Here is a 21,953-nt window from a genome sequence, read left to right on the forward strand (position 1 = left end):
GTGGGATGGAGAGACCCCTGAGCATCCCCCAGGGTGAGGGGACAGAGACCCCTGAGCATCCCCTGGGCTGAGAGGGACAGAGACTGCCCCGAGCATCTCCTGGCATGGGGGTGAGAGGGAGGGAGACCCCCAGGCATTCCCTGGGGTGGGAATGATGGAGACCACCTCAGGAATGGCCTGGGGTGACATGGACAGGGACAAAATCCCCCCAAGCCCCTCCCAAGCATCCCTCAAGCATCCCCTGGGCACTGGACAAAATAAACTTGGCAGAAATCAAACTTAACACCACGTTAAATGCCTTGACGAACATTTGCTCTTGCCACAAGTCACTTCTGATGGAAATGTAAATAAATCCCAAACATTAATAAACCGCCAATAGAAGCAATTGTGTGGCAATTCCAAGTTTCATTGGTTCCTGCACAGCTCCAGCTTGGCAGCTGGCAGGTTACAAAGAAACAAAAAGATGGAAATTTGGCCCAAGATTATTAAAAGGAAGGAAAAACTCTATATAGCTGTGACAAACGTGACAGCAACGAAGACACTTATGATTTTCACATGTGGCCAAGTCTCCAAGCCTGTGAATTCAGGACTAATTTAGGAATCTAGCTACTTGAGCTGGGCTTCCTGTGGGACTTCTGGCAGCCTTGCGTTCCTCATGTTGGGGTGAAAGAACCTTGTCAGTCTTGCTGGTATCATTTGCTCCCTTTCCTCCAGTGATTTTAATAAAATTTTCAAGGGAGGACAACAAAATATTTTTGTTACACTGGCCAGCCACAGCAGCCATTTTCCTCATCAGTTCTCCCACAAGTCCCTCAGAAGAAGCGGTGTCCAATTTTCCAAGAGTTCCTCCAGAGAGAACCACAGCCACCTCAGAGGAGGGAAATATGCTGTTGTCACAGGCACTTGGGGTCAGAGAACAATGCCTAAACTCACTGTGCCAAAATAATGTCACAATCTGCTTAAAAAAATTGTTAGAGAGATGCCTCTGCCCCAGTTAAGGGGCTAATGAGACCAAATCCAAAGTGGATAGTATTGAACAGTCAATGTGAGGTAGAGAGAGAGATGGAAAGAAGGAGAAAAGCAGGGGAGAACAAGGGAGGTACAGGGACAGAGACCTGCTCTGGGGCGGGGCAAGTTTGACATTGTCCCCTGTATTCATGGCCTTCCCGGGGTGGCGGTTTTACACCTGAGCCAGTTTGGGTAAGGGGGGTGGTGTTCACCCCCGCAGCAGGGATTACCCCACTGTTTCAGGTTGCAGTGCAAGATGTAACCAAATGCATGTTTTCCATCACCATCTTGACAAAGTGTTATAAACAGGCAGGGCAGTGTTCTTTATCTCTTCCATGACTCAGCCCTGATAACGCCCTCCAGGGGCTCTCTTCTGTGAATGGGCCATTGAGTGTCCCTGCAGGACTGGTAAAATGACATCATCCCATTGTGGGATGCTCCGCCCAGGGGGAGGAGCCAACCATTCCTACCTGGATATAAGCGGAGGCTTACAGCCCCAGGAGCAGCTTGCCTACTGGATTGCCAGAGGACAAGAGCTCCATCACCAGCACTGGACCTTCAGAGGAAGACCAGACCCTTCTCCAGGATCACTGCTTTGACAGAATCACGATCATCACTGCAACAGGACTGCAGCCACCATTTAATGGGACTGCTCCCACCACCCTGACCAACAGGGTGCCAGGTTATATCCTTACTCTGTCAGTTTAAGGCAGTGTTTCTGTATCATTATCTTGATCTAAATTTCCTTTTTAAATTGTAATTCTGACTTAGACTCTCCCTGTGGTTTGCCTTGAAAGCAGTACAAAACGCCATGTACTCATCCATTGTTTTCCTCCCAAACCAGAATTTCCCATACCAAAACCTTTTCCAGATGGAGGAGGAGGTTGTGAGGAAGACGAGGATGCCCTGGGACATGCAGGCAGGTGAGGAGGAAGTCAGTGCCCCTTTCCCCTTTTTCTTTGCTCCATCTCCTAGCCCAGCATGGCCCCTGGCTGCAGGACAACAACATTGGCAATGCTGTCCTGCCAGGGATGCACTGGGGGAATCTCTTTCCCCTTCCCTCTGTCACGGAGGCCAATCCAATCCTCTCCTTGTCCTTCCTCCCCCAGACAAGGAGCAGAGGATGGAGACCAGTGAGGACAAAGCCCCATGGCACAACCTTGTAGCAGAGGCCATTTTGAGTGGCTCCACAGCACAGGAATACAATGGGGAAGAAAAGCTGCAGAGATCCTTCAGGAGGAGGGACTCCAAACCCAGCCCAGGGTGCTCTGAAAAGGAAAGATACACCCAGTGCCAAGAAGGTGGACAAAGCTTCAGCCAGAGCTCAGAGCTGGTGTTCCATGAGCAGCTTCCTGATGGGGAGAAGCCCCACAAGTGCTTGGAGTGTGGGAAGAGCTTCAGGCAGAGCAGCACCCTGATCAGCCACCAGATGATCCACACAGGGGAATGGGCCTACGAGTGTGGGGAGTGTGGGAAGGGCTTGAGCTGCAGCTCAAAACTTGTCAGGCATCAACGCAACCACACTGGGGAGAGGCCCTACGAGTGTCCTGAGTGCCAGAAGAGGTTTCACACCAGCTCCCATCTCCTCCAGCACCAGCGGATTCACACAGATGAGAGGCCCTTCAGCTGCCCTGACTGCGGGAAGGGCTTCAAGCGCAACTCCCACCTCGTCAGGCACCAGCTCATACACACTGGGGAGAGGCCCTACGAGTGTCCCACGTGTGGGAAGAGGTTTGCCACCAGCTCCAATCTCCGCCTGCATGTGCAGATTCACACAGATGAGAGGCCCTTCCGCTGCTCTGACTGTGGGAAGGGCTTCAAGCAGAAACTCAACCTTGTCAGGCACCGTCGGATCCACACTGCGGAGAGGCCCTATGAGTACCCCACATGTGGGAAGAGCTTCACCCAGAGCTCTGACTTGACCAGCCAGGAGTCACCGATAAGGGATGTTCTGCCAGTGCCCCAACTGCAGGAAGAACTTGATGAACTGCTCCAGCTTCTTCCCCCATTGGAGGACCCATATTGGAAAGAGCCCTGTGACCCATGGTGGGAAGACATCTGTTAATTTTCCTGCCCCAGCCAATGACATGGTGTGGAATTGAAGAACATGAGGGTCTGGCCATGGCCCTGTCATCACATTCACTTCCACCTCAGGTCATTGCCAGCGGCAGGAAAGGGACTCTCTCTCCCCCTGAGTGTGGTATTCACATGCCTTCTGAACATGTGAATGTTCAAAGCTGTGAGACAAGCAGAGAAGAAGGAAAACATAATTCTTACCTCTCTTGCTGTGCCTGTGTTGTGCTAAAGTAGAATGCAATATGGAGATTGTTTACTGTTGTGTTGTGTTTTTCAGGTTCTTAGTTATGTTAAGTTGTATATTGCAAGTTGGTTTGTTTCAATCGCCCCTGTGGTTGTGTAATGTTTCTACCCAGGTTGTCTCCTCCCCCGCAATCCTTGTCAGTCTCCCTGTCTCCTCCCCTGTTACCCCAGTTAACATTGTATCCTTTGTTCTGTTGCACCCCAGTGACTTGTCTGTCACTTGGCAACTCATCCTCTCTATCTAGAAGCTTCTCTTCTGGGCACCAAGTGATTGTTTCAGCAGCTGGGACCCTTCCCCTAGTCACTCCCCATTGGTCCCACAGCAGTGTCCTTTGTTCCTTTTCCACCCCCTCCTGCTCTGCTATTGGTTGGAGGGCAGGTTCCACCCCTTTTGCCCCCCCCCCTTTATAAGTTGCTGTAAACCCTTTTCCCACTGTCTTCAGCTTCTGGACCTCCTGGACTTTTCATCTCCCTACTCTTCCCAATAACCCTGTTTCACCAGAAGTCAAAGTCCACTTTCTTCACTCCCATCAACATCGGCGTATAGTCCTTCAAGACATTCATGCGTAAGGCTCTCTCCTTGCAAGCGAGGAGAGTGCCCCCCACCTCGCTGTCGCTCACATGCTAAAAAGCTAGCCTGGGGCAGCCCTCAAGGAGGGCTTTTGGATGCATGTGGCCACAGTTTGGCACCCAATGTGAGGCCTGAGTTCATCGCTGGACCCTGTGGAAAGTGGACTCTGGGCTCCTGCAGATCTGCATCTGGACCTGCTGTGGGAGTGACCTCTTGAGACCACCTGGCTGTGAAACTTCCTCCAGTAGGAGCAGACCCATCTCTGGTGGGTGGCACTCCCGGAGGCTCGGGGAGGCACTCCTGCACCCGAGGAGTCTTCCCTGACAGGAACCCCCACATTTGGTCTTTTGTTCACCTAACACCGCATTTTTACTGAGAGGGGGCCCGAGTCAAAACGACGTTGAATTCTGCGCCTGCAACTGTAAGTGGTCTCCTCTCCCTTTCTCTCCTTCTTCTTTTTCCCCTGTCTCCCTACCCCAGATCCTTTCAATTGATGAAGGGTCGGGGCGTCCTGAGCTCCTTCGTTTACTTTGAGCCAGGTCTTTTTAACTTAGCACCTTTGCCTCTTTTCTGTGCTGCACAGCCACTGTCTTTTTCGATAGGGGCAGGTGTGGATCTTTCTGCCTTTTCCTTTTCATTTTTCCCAAGGGTGGTGGGTGTTGGTTCCCTCTCTTAACATCATAAGCCATGGGTGTGAGGCTTTCTGGGATCCAGAAAACAGCGTTTATCCAAGTTGTGGGAATCCTTGCGGGTGGCGATGTTCATGTTTAAAAAGTGGGAATTAAGAAAGTTAATTGTTTGGTTGTTTTCTCACTTCCTGGAGGTTACCACTGATCAATTGTATGAGGTCAATTTTTGGGATGTAGTCATTGTAAAATTGGCAGAATTAGGATGGTCAGGGGACTCCTCCCTTTCTAAGATCATTCTCTGCGTCCATCAAGTTAGAGCCATTTTAAATTGAAGGCGGGAACGGAGAAAACAACCATCAGTTAACACTTCAATCCCCAGTTCATGCGGTTCTCTCTGTCCTACCCCTCTTCCCTCATCCGTGGGCCCAAAAGGTGGAATCTTGAAGGGAGCTTCCACAGTTGTCACAAATCGGGGTCCCCATCTCCCCAGCTCTCTCCAAGGTTCTTGCCCCTGCCGCCCGAGAAGTCCTGGCCAAAATTCTTGGGACTTTCCCCTTCTGAGCCTCTTTCAGTTTGCAAATCTCCATCCCGAGTTCGCTTTAATCTCCCAGATCCTTATCCCTCACAAAATGGCTTCTGTGAAGCCCAATATGGCGGAAGTCTTGTGGCTTTTCCCGCCAACCCAGTCTCCTCTTTCTATAAACCCTTTTGCATGTCGAACAACCCCTTTCTTATTTAGACTCCTCCCATTCCCCTGCCCCTTCCCTTGTCCCTCTGCCAGTCCTTCCTCAGAAATCCCTGCTCCATGTTACGTCCCTGAGGTGGAGACTGGGAGACATCAGGTCTCCCCGCCTAGTCCCTTAGCTCCTCCCCTCCCCCTCCTCTTTCTGGTTCCCATGCTTTGGCTTGCGGGGGGCAAGAGGTGGGACACCGGAAACCGGAGCCAATGCCCACAATATCAGCGGCTCCAGTCTCATACCATCCGGAGAGGGAGGGGAGGACATGAGCCCAATGGACCCCACTTTCCACACCACATAATTAAAGAACTTTGCAAGGCCCAAAAAGATTTTGGTAGAGATAGCGAACATTTCTGGGGAATCTTAAGGGCCACTCTCACAGAGTCAGAGGTACCCCGGCCAATCTCAAACATTTGTTTTCCTCCCTCCTCAATCCCACCAAGTACACCATGTTGGAGGGAGTATGGAAAAAGGCAGCTCTGGAAATCCTCCCGACTCTGTGGGAGAATCCCCAGACTAGTGCAGACTTGAAAGGAGAGCCCATCTCTATTGATCATATTTGTGTCCTGACAAACTGGGCACAAGGGCAGGTTCAAGCCGACGTACTACTTCGAGAGGCTTTAAAAGAAGCCATGTAGTTGGCTGAAAAGGCATTCCTCGTTTGCACGTTGGGGCTCCCTTGTTAACATACTCTAAAATTTTTCAATCTCCATCTGAGCCTTTTACAGCCTTTGTAGAATGCCTCTGGAAGGCAGTGGAGTTGCAGGTTTGGGGTGAGGAGGCTTGTCAAGAGATTTTATCTGAGATGGCATCAGCTAACACCAATCCCAGGTGTAAGGTGGCCATCCTCAGCCTCCCATTAGAATGCCCAGCCCACCTTGCAACTCATGCTTGAAGTTTGTGCAAAAAAGTTTTCTGTGCTTCCGGAGGAACCTACTCAAAAAGATCACACACCAAGAACTGCTCTCAAAGTTGCTTTTGCCAAACCTCCCATTGATGTTTATCCTACTTTGGCTCCAGGCACGCAAACCATGCCAAGACCTGCTGGCCCGCCACTGCCCGAGGATTGCCTGTGTCATCTCTGTGTCAAGCCATGCCACTGGGCCCTGGCTTGCCCACTGCAGCAACAATTTCTTTAATTTAGATAGAGCCAGTCGCTTTCTGAAGAGGGGTCAAAAAAAAATATTTCTAAGTGCAGCCCCTCCCTTTGCGACAACAAAATTAAGGCAGAATAATTAAGCATCCTGTGGGGAGGGCAGGGGAGGAGACCCCTTCAGACACATCCCACTTGTTGCTGACATAACTGACATGACTTTACCTGATGTGATTTCCAATGTTTCACCGGACATGACTTTTAAAGATTCACCATCTGCAACACCTATATACTTAAACCAAAAACCCATTCTGATGACATTATCTAAACTTTCTCCCTTCAGACTCCAGTTGACAAAGCCCGTCCATCTCCGAAACTCTAATTTCCATGCAGTAACAGTTTCACCCAAGACCCCAAGTACTTGGCACTGGATCCGTTGCAGGTATGTAATCATTGGGGATTCAAATTTGTGCACTCAGCAACGACATACTTAGCCATGCACTTGAACTGGCAGCATCTTCATTAATTGCTGCAGGGCTCGAGCTGCAAAGTGACAAAATTCAGAGGATGCCACCTTGGAAGTACCTCGACCTCGAAATTTCGAACGGATAATGGGCCAGGGCACAAATCCAAGGAATGTAAAGCTTTCCTGCAACAATGGGGAATAAGACATGCTGGCATCCCTTATTCCCCGACAGGTCAAACCATGGTGGAAGAGGTCTCAGCAGAGTCTCAATGCTCGAACATCAGCGAGAGACAGTGAATGTGGACCCTCCCCAGATTGGGTTGTCCAAAGCGCTTTTCAGATTAAACTTCTTAAACTGCAGTTTTGAAAATTTGAATCCACCCATGACTTGGTGTTACCACGCAAACCCTCTACTGGAGCTGAAGGACAGGTCCTGGGTCATGGTAAGAGACCCGGAGACCTGGAAACTGGAGGGCCCCTTCCAGCTTGTCACCCAGTGAAGGGAATATGCTTGTGTATCCAGTCCCTCTTGGCCTAAGTGGGTACCCTCCAAATGGGTCAAGCCATTTCTACCAAAAAAACGTTTGGCTTGTCAGGTAGTGCAAGTAGAAGATGTTTGTTGGAGGAGGAAGAAGAGACCTTTTTCAGATGATCTCATCATCCTGGAGTAGAACCACCCCCCTTTTTTTGCATTGTACTCACTGATTCTGCTTCTTTTCCAGTAAACCCAAACCTAATGGCCCTCATCTGGCTTTGGATCACCGTCATCCTGGTTTTCATCTGATCCACCATACCACCTGTTGATATGTGGATCATCCCCCAGCCAAAAGTTAACATCTGGAAAGTGCTCACCAAGGTCCTTGACCAGGATCTTCTTTGTTTGACCACCGTTTCAGCAGCAGACCTCTTGTCGACCTGCCTTGTGGGGATCCCTTCAAACCTAGATGAGTTTCCTCCCCCTCTCAACAGTTCCCTGAAACTCCTTGCCCATTAGAAAGTTACCTCTCCCCTGGAATTAACCCTAACCTTGTCTGGAGAAATCTCCTCCCCAAATTAAATCATTCAGATTCTGAACCCCTTGAGTTTACCTTGCTCGGCTCCGTGCCAGCCTCAGTTTGTGTCCAATTTCTGTTTTCCCCAGACCCCCTTGATAAATCCTACCTCCCAGTCCTTCAACACAATCAAGATTACACCGCTGGAAACTGGTGCAACGCCATTTCCCAAATTTCCATGGCTTCGACTTATGACCACAAATCCCGATCCCTTCCCCGGGGAATTTTCTTAATTTGTGGAGACCCAGCTTGGGCAGGCATCCCCTCTCGCCTGATAGGAAGGCCCTTGTTCTTTTGGGAGGCTGACGCTGTTTGCACCCAACAATACCCAAATTTCAAATTAGAAATCTAAAAACGTCACACACAATTCAGCCCATTCCCGGAGAAACCTTCAAGAATTAGATTCTAAGTGTGATTTGGAAATTGTTCATTGGTCCAAACCTAAAGGTGTTGCAATCACAGTCCTTTTACTTTGGGTGGCTGTGACAAAAGCTGCAGGTGAATTAGCTCACCTAGAGTTCTGGGTAACCTAACAAGCGAACTTAATCTCAGCAGTCCTGAGCGACCTCCAATCAGATGAAGAAATAACAAGGCAGGCAACCCTTCAGAACAGGGCAGCAACTGATTTCCTGCTCCTGCTCCATTACCATCAATGTGAAGAGTTTGAGGGGCTCTCCTGTCTGAACTTGACATCTAAGGCCAAGGATGTCAGGAATACAATTGCACAACTGAAGGACATGGTACATCAGATTAAGAAAGAGAGTGCAGACTGGCTGGGGGACATTTTCTCCAGATGGGGCCTTTCAGGCTGGGTGGGCTCTGTTTTAATAACCATTCTTTTGTTCTGTTTAGCCATTTTAATTGTCTGTGTTGCTGCCAGCATCATATGGCAGCTAATACTAAAATTTCTTACAAAGATGACATCTTCCCCAAGCATTAACTGAATGCAAATTCCAACATCAGACCCGGAGGAAGAAGATCAAGACTCCACCGAAGACCATCTGGCTCCTGAGGAGGGCTGGTGGGCTTCTGCCCCACTAGCTCAACCTTGTTTTGGGGATGTTTACTTGGAATTTAACAATCAAATTGAATTTACTTCATTTTAAGGACTTGTTTTCTCCTCTTGTGATTAATTTTAAACAAAAAAAGGAGAGATGTTGTGTTGTGGGTTTTTTTGGTTTTTACTTATGCTAAGTTGTATATTGTAAGTTGTTTTGTTCCACTCACCCCTTTAGTTATACAATGGTTCTACCCAGGTTGCCGCCTCTCCCGCAATCCTTGTCAGTCTCTCTGTCTCCTCCCCTGTTGCCCCAGTTACAAATGCATCTTTTGTTTTGACTGAGCCTGGTGCCCTGTCCATCACTTGGCGACCCATCCTCTCCATCTAGAAGCTTCTCTTCTGGGCATCAAGTGATTGGTTTAGGGGGTGGGGCTGCTCCCCTAGTCGCTCTCCACTGGTCCCACAGCAGTGTCCTTCTTTCCTTTTCCACTCCTTCCTGCTCCTCTCTTGGTTGGAGGGCCAACTCCACCCCTGTTGCCACCCCCCTTTATAAGCTGCTGTAAGCCCTTTCCCACTGTCTTCAGTTTCTAGACCTCCTAGACTTTTCATCTCCCTGCTCCTCCCAATAGACCCTGTATCACCAGAAGTCGAAACCCGCTGTCTTCACTCCCGTCGGCATTGGCCCAGACTCCTTCAAGGCATTAGTGCATAAGGCTCTCTCCTTGCAAGTGGAAGTGAGGAGAGTGCCCCCCCTCGCTGTGGCTTGTGTGCCAAAGAGCTAGCCTGGGGCAGCCCTCAAGGAGAGCTTTTGGACTCATGTGGCCACATGTCACAATGATCCCTTTGGTTCCACAAGTTCCTACAGTGTAACAATGCCCTTTGGCTCCACAACGCCTCGCAGTGTCGCAGAGGTCTCCACAGGAAGGAAACAACTGAGCCCCAGTGGTGCAGTGGCAGATGAGAGGCAGTCACCAGAGGCCAAGGCTAGCCAGACTTGACTGTATTGGCAGATTTGGTCTGGGAATAAGCATGGGATATAGGGAATTTTAGAGGCAGAATTCCAATTTTGGCCATGGCCACCTAGACAAGAAAAACATTTCTTTTCCATAGGAATGAAAGCACAGAGCCCTAGTGCTTCACAGTCAGATGGGAAGTGGCCCTTGACATGCCAAATTCAGTGGGACCTGTCAGACAGCCCCCAGGAGGCTAAACCAGGCAGACTTGTTCTATGTTCCCTTGATTTCATGAGTCTCCTCAATGTCACAATGTTCTCATGGATTCCATGAGGTCTTGCAATGTCGCAATGGCTTCTTGGTTTAATGAGCCCCAGTAGAGTCACAGTGGTCCCTTGGCTCCATGTGGCCCTTCTGTGTCACAATGGCTCCTTGTTCTTATTGGCCCCACAGTTTCATCATTGACCCTTGCTTCCACAGGGCCCCTGAACTGCACAATGGTCTCCTTGATTCTATCAAGTTCCCCAGTCCCACCATAGTTTCCTTGGATCTCCATTGGCACAACTCACCCATGGTACCATGAGGTTCTGAAGTGTCACCGTGGTCGCTGTCAGGGGCTGGATGAGATCGATGTCCCGAGACACCTCGGGATGCTCGGAATGCCCGTGTGGGGCCAGGCCGGGGTCAGGCCTTGGTTTGTGGTGGGACAGAGCCCCGCCCCACCCTGGCAGTGCTGTCAATCACACAGCAGGGGCTGTTCTAACCAAGCTCTGATTGTCTGAGCTGTCAATCAATAACACAACCACTGCACTGGCCGAGCTCTGATTGGCAGAGCTGCCAATCAATCACACATTAGCAGCGGGTGCCCTCCCTGACTCTGATTGGGCAAGCCACTGGCAGTCCCACCCCTGGGGCGGGCCCATGAAGGCCCAGGGGATTAAAAGCTGGAGCACGAGGCCAAGCCCATGGTCTGGATCCTGCCTTCTGCTGGGGTTTTTCTGTTAGTAACACTGGAAACAGAACTGTTGATACTTACATGCATGTCTATCAATTGTCTGTCTTTCTGTTGTTCTCTATTTCTTCTCCTTGTAATCCTACTTACGTGGAACGATTTTGGATAACTGAGGTAGTGGATTCAATCCTTGTGTGGGCCAATCACTTCAGAGCTGGACTTGATGAACCTTGTGGGTCCTGTCCTACCAAGAATATTCTTTGCATCTGGCCATGTTGAGAATATCTGGTTGCTGTTTCTCCTGTGCACCAAAGTCAAGGAAAGGAGCCTTTGGTTCCCCCCAGCATTTCAGTGTTCTGGGGTGTTCCAGCCCTGCAGGCTCACAGTGGCCTCTTGTTTCCATGAGCACCTGGAATGTCACACAGGTTGATGACATTTGTCCTTGCTGCCCCTCACATCCCCCTGCCCCACAGAGAGCCCCGAGCCACCCGTGAGGGACAGGCCCTGCTGGCCCAGGCTGGGCTCAGGGCTTGGCCTTTCTGCTTCCCCCAGCCAGCCCAGGCCTTGCTCAGCATTGCAGTTCCCTGCCCAGAGCCTTGGGCTCCCTGCACTCCTGGCCTCAAGGATCTGCTCTCACCAGTCCCTGGGGAGCCTTTGGCACTCCCTGCCCTCACTGGGGCCCAGCCATGCTCCAAGGCACTTGGAGTTTTGCTGCTGACTCCTTGAGCAGCTTCTTCATCCTTCTCTCAGTGCCTGAGGCTCCTGGACTCAGCCCCAAATCCAACATGGGGATTGTCAAAACACAGAAAGCTCTTGAGGGCTCTTTCTTCAGTGCTCTTCATGCGTCCATGGCTTGTGCAGCTGATTGGAGTCAGTGTAGAGTTCCTTTAAGGATGAAAGATTTCAAAGTGCACCTCATTAATTTTTTTTTCTTTAATCAAGTATTTTTTTATGTTCCAGTTCAGAGAAGAGCTGATAGATGCATTCCCCAGGTGATCTTGATGATGAATGTCTCCTTGGGAGGTCTGGGCATGTAGAAGAATGAGCCCCTTGAGGGCTGACCCTGTTTGGACAAGCTGCTCCTCAGCCCCAGCCTCACCATGTCTGCAATGCATGGCTCCTCCCTCTGGGCAGAGCACCTCACAGTGGGATGATGTAATTTTTATTAGTCGTGCAGTTACACTCAATGGCCCATTAACAAAAGATATCTCCCTGGAGGGAGGATTGATTTGTTGAAGAGATAAAGAAAACTGCCCAATTAACAGAAAATAACTGCCCTACCTCTGACAGATGGCAAATACAATACACACATTATCTCTCAATCCAGAACAACAGGATTTCAAATTTTGGAATTTAACTTAACATTGCTCAAATCTGACAATAATGAAGCTTAACTTTGCTTAGTGTTATCAACCCGGAATTTGGATTAAATTAAACATTACAAAATAAAAAACTAATATCCTTAAAAGTTATACATATAACAAAATTTAACTTATTCTGATGCTATTCATGGAAATAAGGCACTGAAAAGTTGAACAATCCGCAATTGAAATAACAGTGTGATGGATTTACTGGGGAGATTCAAAGGACGTAATAAGTGTGTCATGTTTTTACGTAATTTAGTTTTGAGATAAGCCCATGGTAGCCAAAATTTTATGCAAGCATAAATTTAATAAGACCTTTTAAAGTGCAGTTTTACTGAAAGAAACAGCAATGTGGAATTCAGCAAATTGCCCGGCAAACCAGCAGCTTCTTGAAATCGTATTTAGTGTAATTCCAGATGGTCAATTTACCAGCATTTCTGTTAAAAAACCTCCGGCAGGTGCCGTGGTGGGGGGGCCTGGCGGAGCCACGCCGGGGGCTCGGGGGAACCACGCTGGGAGCAGCTGAGCCACGCACCCCAAACCGCCCGCGGTTCCCCCACCTGCCCCAGAGCCTGTGAATGTGCCTCCGTGCCACAGGGAAGGGGCAGGAGATCCACCCAGTACATTCCCAGGAGGACAGTATCAGCAGCAGTGGGGTTGTCCTGCAGCCAGGGGCCATGCTGGGCTGGGAGATGGAGCAGGAGAGAGGGGGAAAGGGGCACTGACTTCCTCCTCACCTGCCTGAGTGTCTCGGGCATCTTTCTCTTCCCTGCTGCTTTCTCCTCCATTGGGCCAAGGTTTGGTAATGGGAAATCCTGGTTTGGGGAAAAACAAGGGATGAGCACAGTGAGTCTGAAGGTCCTCTGCCCAAGTCCCTCTCTAGAAGTCACCTGGTAAAAACCTTCAAAAACCAAAAGTGAATAAAAAAAAGCCACCAGGAGCATCTCATTTCCATTCTCATCCCTCTGGGATTCTGGTGGTCCCCTCTCTTATGGCTGCTGAGGATCCCATAGCTCCTGGGGATCCCCCCTCTCCAGGGTCCTGCTTAGGGATGCTGGGGGGTTTTGGGGTCCCAGGGTCCCTCTCTCCAGCCTCCCCCCAATCCAGTCACTTGGGGCTCTCTCCTCTCCCCACCGCTCTGTCCTGGTTTAGGGCAAATTTGGGAGAAATCCTCCAAAAGGGGTTTCCTCTAGAAAGCAAATTCAAGCAGCCTGTCCCCCAATCAGTTTGGGAAAAGATTTCCTTGGAGAAAAGTGGAAAAACTTGTTTATTTAACAGACAAAGCATTCATGAGCACAGCAAATGACGAATATTAAACAATAAAACATCTTGCTGCTCCAAAAGAGATGACAAACTCAGAAAGTCCCTCTGTGGGCTGTAGCTCTGCTCACTCAGTCTCTTATCAGTCTCCTATCAGTTTCTCCAGCACTGGAAATGCCGTGGACCAGGCTCGGGCCAATGGGCCACAGGTGGAGCTGCCAGGGCTCTTCTGGATGTTGAGAGCAGGTTTAAACAGCTCTAAAGTAAAAGAAAAACCACAGTCCAGGGAACTTCTCTGCCTCAGAGAGCTAAAAACTAACTAAAACCAAAGGAGACCCCTGTCCTGCAATCTGTCTGTCCAGCAGCTGGAATATGGAGGAGTGCAGTTTCTAAAAAAACCTGCTCACTTCCTGCCTTCCTTCGCTCTCAGAACCTGCCTTAAAGGTGCAGAACTCATTTCTGGGCTAAACAGATGAAGAGGGTATGAGCATGATCCCAGGTTCAGCCCTTCTGGGGGTTTGGGGGTGTCTCTGTCCCTCTGACCCCAATGATGTTTGGACAGGGTCACATCAGGGCTGAGAGGGACAGAGACCCCCGAGCATCCCCTGGGCTGAGAGGGACAGAGACTGCCCTGAGCACCCCCGGCACAGGGTGAGGGGGAGGGAGACCCCCCAGGCATTCCCTGGAGTGAGAATGATGGAAACCACCTGGGGAATGGCCTGGGGTGACAGGGACAGGAACAGCCCCCACAAGCCCCTCCCAAGCATCACCCAGGGTAAGAGGCAAGAACAGAGCCCCCTCGAGCATCCTCTGGGCACTGGACAAAATAAACTTGGCAGAAATCAAACTTAACTCTGCATAAACCACTTTGATGAATATTTGATTTTCTCACAAGTCACATGTGATGAAAATGCAGACAAATCCCAAACATTAATAAATTGAAAATAGAAGCAATTCTGTGGCAATTCCAAGTTCCATCGGTTCCTGCACAGCTCCAGATCAGCTGCTGGCAGGTTCCCATAAAAAAAAGTGGAAATTTGGCCCAATACAGATTATTAAAAGGAAGAGAAAGCACTGTGGGGCTTTGTCAAGGGTGACAGGGATGAAGAGAATAATGATTCTCACATTTGGCAAAGCCTCTAAGCCTGTGAATTTGGCATTTATTCAGGAATTTAGCTACTTGAGCTGGGCTTCTTGTGGGACTTTTAGCAGCCTTGTGTTCCTCACCTTGGGGTCAATGAACCTTGTCAGCCTCTCTGGTATCATTTGCTCGCTTTCCTCCAGTGTTTTTAAGAAACTTTTCAAGGAAGGACAACAAAACATTTTCTTTCCACTGGCCACCCAGCCACCAACAGCCTTTTACCTCATCAGTTCTCCCAAATGTCACTCAGATGAAGCTGCGTCCGAGTTTCCAAGGGTTCCTCCAGAAAGAACCACAACCTCTTCAGAGGAGGGAACCATGCTGTTGTCAAAGGCACTTGGGGAAAGACAACAGTGCCTAAACTCACTGTGCCAAAATAATGTTGCAATCTGGTTAAGAAATTTGTTAGAGAGATGCTTCTGCCCCAATTAAGGTGCTAATGAGACGAAATCCAAAGTGGATTTTATTGAACAGTAAATGTGAGGTAAAGAGAAATGGAAAAAAGAGAAAAAGAAAGAAGAGCGGGTACGGCAAGGGAGTGACAGGGACAGAGACCTCCCCTGGGTCAGGGCAAGTGTGACATTGTCTCCTGTGTGCGTGGCCTTCCCAGGGTGGGGGTTTTACACCTGAGCCAGTTTGGGTAAGGGGGGTGGTGTTCACCCCCCCAGCAGGGATTACCCCACTGTTTCAGGCTGCAGTGTAAGATGTAACCAAATGCATGTTTTCCATCACCATCTTCATAAATTGTTATAAACAGGTGGGGCAGTGTTCTTTATCTCTTCCATGACTCAGCCCTGATAACGCCCTCCAGGGGCTCTCTTCTGTGAATGGGGCATTGAGTGTCCCTGCAGGACTGGTAAAATGACATCATCCCATTGTGGGATGCTCCGCCCAGGGGGAGGAGCCAAGCATTCCTACCTGCATATAAGCGGAGGCTTCTGACACCAGTAGCACCTTGGCTACTGGATTCCCAGAGGACGAGAGCTCCATAGGCACCACTGGACCTTCAGAGGAAGACCAGACCCTTCTCCAGGATCACTGCCTTGACAGAATCACGATCATCACTGCAACAGGACTGCAGCCACCATTTAATGGGACTGCTATCAGCACCCTGACCAACAGGGTGCCAGGTTATATCCTGACTCTGTCAGTTTAAGGCAGTGTTTCTGTATCATTGTCTTGATCTTAATTTTCTTGTTAAATTGTAATTCTGGCTTAAAATATCCCCCTGGTTTGCCCTCAAACCTATACGAAACTCAATGCACTCATCTCTTGTTTTCCTCCCAAAACAGAATTTTACATCCCAAACCCACTGCCAGATGGAGGAGAAGGCTTCAAGGAAGAGGAAGATGCCCCGAGACACTCAGGCAGGTGAGGAGGAAGTCAGGGCGTCTTTCCTTATCTCTCCTGCTCCATCTCCCTGCCCAGCACAGTACAAGTCTGCAGGACAGGCCCACTGCCAATGCCATCCTGCCAGGGATGCACTGGGAGGATTTCCTTCCCCTTCCCTCTGGCACAGAGGCAAATCCCATCCTCTCCTTGCCCTGTCTTCCTCAGACAAGCTGAGAATAGGGACCAGGGAGGACAAATCCCCATGGCAGAACCTCATGGAAGAGGCAGATTTGAGCGGCTCCATGGCACAGGAATCTAACAAGGAGGAAAATTCCCTGAGATCCTGCAGGAGGAGGGGCTTCAAACCCAGCCCAGTGTGCTCTGAGGAGGAAAGATCCACCCTGTGCCAGGAAGGTGGACAGAGCTTCAGCCAGGGCTTGGAGATGGTGGTCCATGAGCAGCTTCCTGATGGGGAGAAGCCCTACAAGTGCTTGGAGTGTGGGAAGAGCTTCAGGCAGAGCAGCACCCTGATCAGCCACCAGATGATCCACACTGGGGAATGGGCCTACGAGTGTGGGGAATGTGGGAAGGGCTTCAGCTGCAGCTCAAAACTTGTCAGGCATCAACGCATCCACACTGGGGAGAGGCCCTACGAGTGTCCTGAGTGCCAGAAGAGGTTTCACACCAGCTCCAATCTCCTCTGCCACCAGCGGTTTCACACAGATGAGAGGCCCTTCCACTGTTCTGACTGTGGGAAGAGCTTCAAGTACAACTCCTACCTCATGAAGCACCAGCGCATCCACACTGGGGAGAGGCCCTACCAGTGTCCCCAGTGTGGGAAGAGGTTTCACACCAGCTCCAACCTCCTCCAGCACCAGCAGATTCACACAGATGAGAGGCCCTTCCGCTGCTCTGACTGCGGGAAGGGCTTCAACCGCAACTCCCACCTTGTCACCCACCAGCGTATCCATACCAGGGAGAGGCCCTACGAGTGTCCCCAGTGTGGGAAGAGCTTCAGACAGAGCTCTCATTTGAGCAGACACCAACAGTCACCAGTAAGGGAAGACATGCAAATGCTGCAACTGCAGGAAGAGCTTTGTGCACTGCTCCAACTTCATCCCCCACGGGAGAACCATGTTTGGAAGAGCCCTGGTGATACGTGTTCAATGTGATCCATGCTGGGAAGTCACCTGTTCGTTTTCCTTCCCCTGCCAATGACATGATGTGACACTGAAGAACATGAGGGTCTGGCCAGGGCTGTGTCATTACATCTACTCCGACTCAGGTCATTGCCAGGGGCAGGAAAGGAACTCTCTCTCTCTATCTCCCCCTGAGGAGAAGGGTGTCCTTTCCAGGCAGGAGGAAATTATGGCTGGGAAGATGCAGTCAGTTGTGTTGTAGTTTTCCCTTTTTTATAACCCTTCTGTTGTCAATATTGTTTCTCTTACTGTTTGTTCTTTATCTCGTTGCTGTTCCAAATAAATTGTTCTTATCCCAGCCCAGGATCTTTGGCCTTTGTGCTTTCCATGGGAGGTGGGAGGGCAGCGAGCGGCAGTGCGGTTTTACTGGGAGCAGGACATTGGGGAATCCCATTCCTAAACCCCAGCCTGTGGAAACCGAACATCCCAGCTGGTCCCAGCCCTGGTGGCCATGGCAACAGCCTTGGGAGCAGGTCCCTGGCTGGGGCTGTGGGAACCTCTTCCCTCTGGTGCCCAGGGACAGGAATGGAGGGAACAGCTGCAGCTGAGTCGGGGCAGGCTCAGGTTGGATCTCAGGAAAAGGTTTTTCCCCAGAGGCTGCTGGGGCACTGCCCAGGCTCCCCAGGGAAGGCTCCCAGCTCCAGGGCTCTCTGAGCTCCAGCAGCGTTTGGACAGCGCTGCCAGGCCCAGGCTGGCATTGTTGGGGTGTCCTGTGCAGGGCCAGCAGTTGGACTCCAGGATCCTGATGGGTCCCTCCCAGCTCAGCCAGTTCTGTGGATCTGGGATCCCATGACTCTGGGGATGGGGCTGCCAATGGTGTCCATGGCAACCACCCCTGGCATGGGGTCTGCATGGAGCTGCCAAGGGACTGAGCATGGCAACAGGGGACTGGGGATGGTTGCCATGGAAACTGAGCATAGCAACAGGGGGCTGGGGATGGTTGCCATGGAAACTGACCATAGCAACAGGGGCCTGGTGATGGTTGCCTACTAAGGATCAGATTTGTCACAGGCCCTCATAGGGGTTCTATGGGGACTTTCCAAGAGTCTCCAGGCTGTTCAAGAGCTGGAATGTCACAGGCAGAGACAGGGGCTCCATGGACACCTCCCAGGGGTTTCTGGGGATGGTAAAGAGCCCTGTGCTCAGACACAGTCACAGCCATTCCATGGTGACATCCCAGGGCACCTTGGGCTGCAAAGGCACCGATTGTCACAGGCACTCACGGGGGCTCCATGGTGACATTGCAGGAGTCCCCAGGCTGCCAAAGAGCAGGGATGTCCCAGACACTCACAGTGGTTCCTGTCATGGGCACAGCAGGAGCTTCAGGGAAAGTTTATTGGAGAGGCTCCTGTTAGGTCACGAGGTGCAGACAGGATCCCAAATAGCCCCCACAGATCCCCAAATGTCACTGTGGAGTCAGAGATGACACAGACTCAGGTCGGAAGGCTGAGAGCTAAAAGCCACCCATTTATTCAATCCTCTTCTTTTATACTTTGGTTTGCTACTAGTGGACCTCATTGGTCATTTAATCAACACATTTCACATGATTGGCTAATGAAGAAAACACCTTCCATTGAACAACTTTATGGAAAAAAACAACCTATTACAAACACCACCTGTGGATAGTTTACAATTCTTTCTCTCCAGCTCCCTAAAAGTTCCCAGACCAATTCATGGGAAAGCTTATCTTGCTTTCTCTGTCTCTGACTGGACTGTCATATCCACACTCAAACACCCCCAAGAATCTCCAGGCTTTCTAAGCTCTTTTTGTGAGAACAGCCATGGAGCAGCTGGTTCCAATCCCAGCCCCAGACTTTTCAAGCGTTTGTGTGTAAAGAATTAATGAGGTGGAATTAACATTTTGTTGTGGTTTGACCAGGAAGTGAGTTTCTGGGAAAGTTGTGGTCAAACCAATCAGTGGCCAGATTTGAAAATTGGCACTAGGTGTGGCCACTGGGGGCCTGGATACGCCTCTGAGAACACACAGGGGTTAAAAGCAGAGGATTCCCAGAGGGGCTCTCTCTTTTGACTCCAGCGGTGAGTTGATCTGACCTCTCCCCTGCCCAGCTGCGTCTGGGTGGGGCAGGGGAGGCCATGTGGCCTATGGGGAGGGAGGCCAGAGCCCTGCAAGGTGCAGGGTGCAGGAGACCTGGGATGTTTGGGCAGCCCCCCCGGGAGAGAGTGATAGAGACTGTGCTGGCTTGAAATTTGATATCTTGTGCTGGCACCATGGCCAGGAGAAAAGGGGGGGCAAGGTGCCCAGCTGCAGGCAGACCATGGTTGAGGTTTTAACCCCTTTGGTGCTGAAACAATGGAAGATGTAAAAACACTGATCCTCCCCAGCTGAGAATTGAAAGGGGACGGAGGATGGGCAAGAAGAAGAAGGTTTGAGTAGGTGAAGAAATGTCAGCAGATGAGAAGTGCCCTGGATGAAAGAGATGATTGCAGTGGCCTTTGGCTGGACTTTCTCTGACATGGCCACGGGACAGAACCAATTTTTATCCTGTAATGCAAAGACTGTACCTTGGGGGACGCAGTTGGCCAAAAACCAAAAGTGACAAAGCTGTTGTAAGAAGAAATAGAGGGAACAGAGACTGATGAGGAGGGTGTGGTGGAGCCCTCTGCCTTCAGAGGAGAAAGATCTCTGTTCACAAGGCCCTTCGGCCCCAAGGGGTGAAATAAGGGGGGGACAGGTGTCCCAAATAGTGAGAGGCTGCCACTTCTTGAAACTGAGCAAAGCATTCTTAAAAAGACCTAAGAAGCAGTTTGGATCCATGGCCGGTGGTGAGAGCACTGGACATGGAAGGAAGATGATCACCATGGCAGATTCTCTCCGGGCGGCTGCCACGTGTGACACGGAAGCACAGGAGGTTCCAACTGTGTTTCCTGGGGAGGCCCATGGTGCAAGAGAGAGACTCCTCTCTCCTGATGAATGGGGGAAGTTGTGTGAAGGATGGTATTGGACTGAGAAGTGAGTGTTAGAGGAGATTGAGTGTTAGAAAGGTAGAAGGAGGAAGAGTGTTTTGGAAGTGTTCCATTGTCGATTGTCGTGTGTAATTTTTTTTTCCTTTTTTTTCCTTTTGTCTCTATGTTGTAGATTAATAAAGTGTTGGGGGTTTTTTCCGCTCCATTCCCAAGTTGGAGCCTGCTTTGTTCTGTTTCCGAGTCCCATCTCACAGTAACCATTTTGCAAGTATACTTTCATGGGGGCACTGGCATTGTGCCAGGGCCAAACCATGACACCTTTATAGAATTTGTTTCACAGGATTAAGGATAGCAAACCAGAGATTTTTATATAAATATCTATTATAGCACTGATGAGACAAAATGATCTTAATCAGAAATATTTACACCAATATATAAGAGCTATAACATATTATATTGTATAGAGTACTTGGAAGTGATTTCAAAGCAACTGTGTTAAAGCAAAACCAGTTATTTAAGAGAGATTAATGTCATTCCCCAAGACTAATGATCGTGGGCAAATTCCTTTGGCTCAGCCTGGAACAGTGACCTTGAGGGGTGTCCCCATGGTAGGGAGGAATCACCACACCCCCAAGTAGGGAAATGTCAGGAGACGCTGCTGTTAAAATCTGGGACGGGGCTTCTCTAGTCTCAAGTGCTGCCCTGTCAGTCAGATGTGCCCAGGCTGGGCCAGCTCAGCAGCTCTGCAAAGCTCTCAGTGCTGTCCCTTCGTTGTTCCTTTCTCTGTGAATTATTCCATCCCTGCCACAGTTTCCTCTCCCTCTCAGGATTTTGGGATGGAGAAGTCTGCTTTCAGCATTATTCAACCCCAAAAGCAACATGACCCTCCTTCATTTCCCGCTGGGGTCTTTGCAAACAGGGCCTGGCTGGAGTTGTTGGAGCCCATTGCAGGCAGAGCCTCCTGCTCCAGCAGGAACTGCCTTTCCTGTGCCATCAGCAGGGCAGGTCCCGCTGCAGGAAAAGCCCCAGGCCAGCCCCAGCACAGGGAAGGGCTCGGGCACAAGGGCAGAGTGCCGTGCTGGGAGCTGTGCCAGGCAGAGCCTGAGGCACCAAAGGCACCTTGGCAGCAGCAGCTGCTTGCAGGCCATGGCCAGAAGCCTCCCTTGGCAGCCCGGCCTGGTGGCCAGCACTGCAGAGCTGCTGCCTCAGGGCTCATTTCTGCCTGGGCTCTGAAAAGCCACTTCTGTTCCAGGAGCCTGACTAGGAAGCCATTGGCCCCAGCACCTTGGGGACAAGATATGAATGACAAAACTCTTCATGCCAGCAGAGACAAGGCAGGGGCAGAGGAAAGGGGAGAGCCAGGCCCAGGGGACAGGGCTGCCATGGTGATGGCTGTGAGGTCACTGCCCCTGCAGCAGCCTGGCTGCCCTCAGCAGACATTCTGGCCAGAAGCGTTGTGAGGGCACCCAGCACATCAGAGAACCCACACAACAGGAATTCTGTGCTTGGGGATGAGAGGGTTTCACTGAGTCAGGCTGCACAAAGGTCCTGCTCTTGGGTAATTCCTCAGGTGGGGGATCCAATTCTGTGTAAGAACACAGTTGCAGTTTCGTGCACTCTCCTCATTGTAAAATATTTCCTCCTTCTAACAAATGTAAATCCGCCCTCATTCAGTTCAGAGATATTGAGCCTTGTTCTGTCACTGCAAGATTTGGGAGAAAATAACTTTGACCACTGTTTTCATTTTCACAGACCTTGGAGAGGACCCAAAAACCTCTCAAGATGAGGTTTGGAGGCCTCATCCCATAACCAGCAGTGAGAGGCGGCAGACTCTGGGCTCAGTGGTGTGGAGACTGAGGACAGAATACGAGTAGCCAGGGAGGGATTAAAGGGTCGTTTCACACATCTTGGAGTTTTTCTTTATTGTATAAAACAGCCAGAGAAAGAGATAA

At 50.3% G+C, this 21,953-nt stretch overlaps 1 protein-coding gene and 1 long non-coding RNA gene across 3 annotated transcripts in view; both read left to right on the forward strand.

Moving 5' to 3' along the window:
* Positions 1-1,909: 1,909 nt before the first annotated feature.
* LOC135291580 (zinc finger protein 883-like) overlaps positions 1,910-21,953 on the forward strand; it is a gene marked incomplete at its 3' end in the record, with an annotated part of 107,037 nt that continues 86,993 nt past the window's right edge. Inside the window, exons 1-3 of the mRNA XM_064405862.1 lie at positions 1,910-1,931; positions 2,118-2,956; positions 16,267-16,932. Coding sequence (XP_064261932.1) covers positions 1,910-1,931; positions 2,118-2,956; positions 16,267-16,932 — 1,527 coding nt within the window. The remainder of the gene's footprint in view (positions 1,932-2,117; positions 2,957-16,266; positions 16,933-21,953) is intronic.
* LOC135291619 (uncharacterized) lies at positions 3,737-7,911 on the forward strand. Of its 2 annotated transcripts, XR_010354387.1 has the most exons (3): positions 3,739-4,319; positions 6,701-6,799; positions 6,893-7,911. It is a non-coding gene; the product is annotated as an uncharacterized LOC135291619 (long non-coding RNA). The 2 variants fall into 2 exon arrangements; XR_010354386.1 differs by having other exon boundaries at positions 3,737-4,319; positions 6,701-7,911.

This window comes from Passer domesticus (genome assembly GCF_036417665.1).
Source record: "Passer domesticus isolate bPasDom1 chromosome 8 unlocalized genomic scaffold, bPasDom1.hap1 SUPER_8_unloc_1, whole genome shotgun sequence".
NCBI classification, from domain to species: Eukaryota; Metazoa; Chordata; class Aves; order Passeriformes; family Passeridae; genus Passer; species Passer domesticus.